This window comes from Barbus barbus, assembly GCF_936440315.1.
Source record: "Barbus barbus genome assembly, chromosome: 47".
NCBI lineage: Eukaryota > Metazoa > Chordata > Actinopteri > Cypriniformes > Cyprinidae > Barbus > Barbus barbus.
In genome coordinates, this window is record NC_136725.1 from 10,124,951 (window position 1) to 10,130,964 (window position 6,014).

General features: G+C 35.4%; 1 protein-coding gene across 1 annotated transcript in view; it reads left to right on the forward strand.

The window, feature by feature from the left end:
• LOC306866191 (autism susceptibility gene 2 protein homolog) overlaps window positions 1-5,195 on the forward strand; it is a 73,911-nt gene extending 68,716 nt beyond the window's left edge. Inside the window, exon 3 of the mRNA XM_079411274.1 lies at window positions 3,923-5,195. Coding sequence (XP_079267400.1) covers window positions 3,923-4,168 — 246 coding nt within the window. The 3' untranslated portion in view covers window positions 4,169-5,195. The remainder of the gene's footprint in view (window positions 1-3,922) is intronic.
• The last annotated feature ends 819 nt before the right edge of the window (window positions 5,196-6,014 follow it).

Here is a 6,014-nt window from a genome sequence, read left to right on the forward strand (position 1 = left end):
GCCGTCAGAATGAGAGTCCAAGCAGCTGATTAAAAACTTCAAACACCCAAGCTTTTTACTTCACAAGACATTAATTGATGTTCTGGAGTTATGTGGCTTACTTTTGAATTATTGTGATACTTTTATGAGCTGTCATTCTGACGGCACCCATTCATGGCAGAGGATGCATTGTAAATGTGATGTAATGCGACATTTCTTCAAATCTGTTCCAATGAAGAAAGAAACTCATCTACATCTCGGATGGCCTAAAGGTGAGGTCATTTCGAGCAGTTGTATATCACTGAATGAACTATTTCTTTTAATAGATAGATATTACTGTTCAAATTATACTGTCAACTGCATACCATGTTTTAAATCTCTTAATATACAGTATGAATTTTTCAATAGTTCAAATTGCTACATAGTTGTCACATGACACATAAGTACATGTTTGATTGGCAGGACAAGAGTTTGAGTTTCCCTTTTAAAGTGGCATCTAAGTTGTTATCTTACAAATAAGTTCAGTTGAAATTTTGTAATTCTTGGTGTAGGCCTATATTTTGTTCTATTTTACTGCAGTTGTGATATATTGACCTTTGTCAGTTTGATTTACACGGAGTCATTTATCACATTAAACGTGGTCAAATGCATTGTGGGATACACCATTTTGTTTGTTCATCTGAGTGTTCCATGCCTACATATTGCTTCCTTTCAAATATAGTAAGTAGTATGTCTGAACATCTCCTCGTCCCTGTCTGAATGATATTTATGAGGAGCTTCTCCTCTCAAGCAGCTGAAATAAATCAACTACGGCTTGATTTTTTTGAGTCTGAATGATTCTGATCGCTGAATAGAGAGATACAGCATGAATAGAAGTTGTCCCTCAGCACAAATACCCAGAATGCTCTATCAGAGCTGAAGCATTGATGGCTGGTTATCAGCCTGTCGTATCTTGTAGTCCTGACATGCTCCGTCTGCTCAGCCGAGAGTTCTTTTGATGTTTCTGACTTCAAGTACAAGAACAAGGCTATTAAAGATGTAATGTCTCTGAGGCATGTAATCTGATTTGGTACATAAATTTAACAGGATCAGTCCCGCAGGCGGATGAGGACTGATGGTGTATCTCCTCTCAAACACACACACTTGCACAGTAGAAGGTTTTTTCAATGTACGGTTTGCATCAGTTACAGAAAAACACTTTGCTTTAAGTTTGAGAAACTGAATTTAATCACCTGGAGGCTTGAATTGATGCAATATAAACACTCAGATGTGTATATAAGCATTTGCTCATGTTTAATTTGATATAGCCTACATATCTTCTGATGAAACTGAAGGCTTTTAAAACTATTGTCTGAATCAGAGAGGAAACATTCATGTCTGCAATTACTCATTTTTATCACACACCAATATTATTTTACTCACACACACGCACAGAGCTTAAAATGAAGAGCGTAAAAGGAGCTGTCATTTTAGAAAAATGGCTGAGCTCTTGAAAACAAGATAAAAAGGACAGTCTTCTACATCTCTGAAGTTAGATATGAAAACCTTGGCCCTGTGGAGAGGCGTATGATCATTACTTTTACATTAAAAACTGCACTTTGCTGCCCATCATTTTGTAACTGGTCTTGTATTTTTGAACAACGTTTGTAATGTAGTTTATTTCGCCATTGAGATTGCTTAAGAGTGTGTCATTAGAATAGTTTTGAGATGACTCGTGTTAAGTTGCATATGAAAAGCATTAAAGCAGAGGTGTTTAAAACTACAGTAGCAAAAAAAAGAAGTTATTTTTGTGACTCACTTCAAACTATAAGCTTCAGTGAATCAATTTAAAACTCGGATTCATTTGCTTCACCACTCAAAAGTGTTCCCAGCATTCCCCATTTTTAATTGGTAAATACACACACGTTAATTTTCAAACGTTTGGAATCAGTAAGACATTTTAATGTGTTTGAAAGAAGTCTCTTATCCTTACCAAGGCTGTATTTATTTGATTGAAACAGTAAAGACATTATTGTGAATTTTATTATTACAATTTGAAATAGCTGTTTTCTAAATGTAACTTATTCCTGCGATGTCTTCAGTGTCACATGATCCTTTAGAAATCTTTCTAATATGCTAATTTGGTGCTCAAGAAACATCTGTTATTATCCATATTGAAGACAGTTGTGCTTATTTTTGTGGAAACCGTGATACATTTGAATGTAAAATATATTCTTTTATTTACATCATGCATTAAATATCCTGAATCTCTAAGGGTTGCTAAGTCACTGTGCTGTTGCTTCTAGGCGTTCCTACTCTGAACTGTATCGAGTGTCTCCCTTTCCTTTAGTGTACTGTTTTGGCACGGGAAGTATCTATCTCTCTGTAGCTGGAGTATAATAATGTAATTGATTGCTTCTGTAAGCAGAGATATGTGAAGATACACAGCTCCCCTGTAGAGATGAGCTTTGTCATATTGAATATTGATCTTGCTGTCTAGAGTCCTCTGTGGATGAGAAAGTTCTGGAGCGCTGCTCCTCTGCTTCCTCTGCTGTATTTCAGACTCCTTTTATCAAAGTGCTTGTTTTTCTGTGGGGTAAATATTATTTTATTTAGCAGCTTGGCAGAACAATGTTCGCTGGAGGTAGACAAGTATACGCCTACTGAAGTGTGCACTGCTTAGGTTGTGTAATGTGTTTTAGTACAAACAGTACATTCAGGAATGTTTTTCTTGCTGTTTATTAATGGTACTTAACGACGTGAAATAGCATGTCGTTTACACAACCCTCATTTCCTTCATTTTACATATTTTAGAGTCAAAATGAGGATACACTATTGTTAAAGGGATAGTTCACCCAAAAATGAAAATTCTGTCATTAATTACTCACCCTCATGTCGTTCCAAACCTGTAAGACCTTTGTTCATCTTCAGAACACAAATTAAGATATTTTTAATGAAATCTGAGAGCTTTCTGCCCCTGCATAGATAGTACAGTAGTAAGAACATTGTTAAAATAGTCCATTGTGACATCAATGGTTCAACCTTAATTTTATTATGCTATGAGACCACTTTTTGTCCACAAAGAAAACTAATTGACAGAATTTTCATTTTTGGGTGAATTATCACTTTAAACAATTTGGGGTCAGCAATATGTTTATAAAGAAGTCTCTTTTGCTCAATAAGGCTGCATTTCTTTGATCAAAAATACAGTAAAATGTGAATTTTGTGAAATATTATTACAATTTAAAAACTATTTTCCATTTCAGTGTAATTTTAAAATGTAAGTTATTCCTGTGATGACAAAGCAGAATTTCAGCATAATTACTCCAGTCTTCAGTGTCACTTGATCCTTCAGAAATCACTCTAATATGTTGACTTGCTGCTCAAGAAACATTGCTTATTATTATCAATGTTGAAAACAGTTGTGCTGCTTAGTGTTTTGGTTGAAACCATGATACATTCTTTTTTGATTCCTTGATGAACAAAGTCCAAAAGAACAGCATTTATTTGAAATTTAAATCTTTAGTAAAATTATTATAACTATTTTTACTGTCACTTTTGATCAGTTGAATGTGCCCTTGCTGAATAAAAGTATTAATTGCTTTTTTTCTTATTTTTTATTTTACTAAGCCCAAACTTTTGAATGGTAGTGTTTAGTGGGAAATGCTTTCTGGAAAGGCTTGATTGTATTTATTGAAATTTAAATTAATCTTGAGAAGTGTACACTGTTATAAGACATTATTATAATTGTTTTTTGTCTTCACTCACTGAGCCTTAGTTAAGTCGGTAATCAGAAAAGCCATTTTAGAGGCTTAAAAGTTCTTGCATTTTGATATAATTTTTTTTCTGTAGAGTAACACATAGTAATGAATTTCACACCATAAGATTTATTATGAAAAGAAAAATCCAGTTTGATAGCATTTGTTTAATTTTAGTGTTTTACGCTCATATCTGTTTTTGGCAGAAGGACATGACCCTGAAGCCTCACGAGCGGAGACAGAACCAGGCAGGACCACTGCGCAAGAAGAAGCCCGGCCGAGTGCCGAATGGGCTGAGCTTGGACCTGCACAAGGACCGACTCAACCATAACAACCACCAGCTCCACCACTCTGACCAGGAGAACAACCCTCACCTGGCACATACACACAGCAAGAAGAAGAAATACCTGCAGAAGAAACGCCGACCTGTGAGTCCAACTTTTTTCAAATAGGAAAACATAACACTGGGGGCCTTGTATTTGGGTGATTTGTTTCCTAAAGATTCTCCACAGTGCTTTAGCACATGGTTGAGTAAAACTGTTCAAAAACAGCTTTAGTTTTTATTTTCTGTAAGTAATGTTAATGCTTCAACTTCCATTTGCATCTAATTACAGTTTACTTCATTGAGATGCTTCTTTGTTTCAGTGTTTTTATGAATTTCTTTACTAAATTAAATTGATTAGATTGTGTACTGAGATTATGTAAACCTACAGTCATGTTCATTTCTCGAAGCTGCGTAAAATGCCAGTCTGTCTTTGCTGACAATGACTGAACAACAGAAGAGGTGCGACAATCTGACTCCATTAAGGCGGAGCTCATTTGAATCGAGTAATTGCCACTGATCATTAGTCGCCTCTGTAGCAGCCTAAGACTTATTACTGATCTAATCAGAGGAGGTAATTAATATGACACCAGGTTTTACAGGCAGGCTAGTGGTTTGTTGGGTCTTTCAGACATTACACAATGACAAACGTGTGGACTGATTTACAAAAAGTGCCAAAGTGGGGAGAGAGAATAATAGAGATTGTGTCCTCTGAGATTAGATGTGTAAAGACACTGCTGATTAATTCTGTCATTAAGGGTGAATGAGAAGAGGACGGGCTCCAGCTTTTTTTGGACTTGTTTTATGGTGCTAATTAAATTAGTCACTCTTGTTATTGTTGTGTGCGTTTGTGACATCCTCTTGTTTTTACTAATGAGTATTTATAGCATGTTTACACAGAGGAATTGCTACTACGGAGCAAGCAATCAGATGGCCACACACTACATTGAACACACACCCATGTGCACTTAAAGAAACAGCTCACCCAAAAAGTGAAAATTCTGTCAGTATTTACTCAGCCGAATGTGGTTCCAAAACCTCTATGGTTTTATTCTTTTTTTTCCCATGGAAATTTAATTAATTTAAGAATATCATGACAGCACAATAATCCACAAGTACTCCACATGACTCCAGTCCATAGATTAACATTTTGTGAAGTGAAAAATTATTTTTTGTAATAAACAAATTCATGACAAATTCAAACTATTGCTTCTGGCTAAAATATAGGTCCTCTATCCATAATATTGCTTTCTTCAGTGAAAAAGTTGTCTCGTCTGTATCAGGAGAGAAATCTGCACAGACCAAGCACTGTTTACAAGCAAAAACAGTCCACATCAGTTCTAAATAAATATGTCTGTAGATTTTGATGTGAGAGGACAACAGGGGCTAATTTTGGCCAGAAGTAATAGTTTATTTTCAGATTGTTTTTTACAAAAACATAAATCATTATTTAACAAGGCATTGATTGATTGGACTAGATTCATGTGGATTATTGTGATATTTTTATGAGCAGTTTGGACTCTCATTCTGACGGCACCCATTCACTCCAGAAGATCCATGGGTGAGTTAGTAATGTAATGCTAAACTTCCTCAAATCTGTTCTATTGAAGAAACAAGGCCATCTACATATTGTATGACTTAAAGGTGAGTATGTTTTCATTTTTTTGGGTGAGCACAGAAAACACAATAAATGTCTCATAAGTGGTCCATACACTTTATTTTAAAACTTGTAAAGTCATACAGTAGCTTTGTTGATCCGGGGAGCTGTGAACATCTGCACTAAATTAATTAATCTAACCGATTTATTGAAATATGACTCAAAAGAATGATTCATTCACTCTCATGAATGCTCTAAGGAGAGCTTTGTCTGATGTCAAGATTTTTGAAGATGATGACCTAAATTTGAGTCTGTTGCTCATGCAGTGCCACAGTGTGACTTAAAGGAATACTTCACCTCCAAAAAAGAAATTATGTGA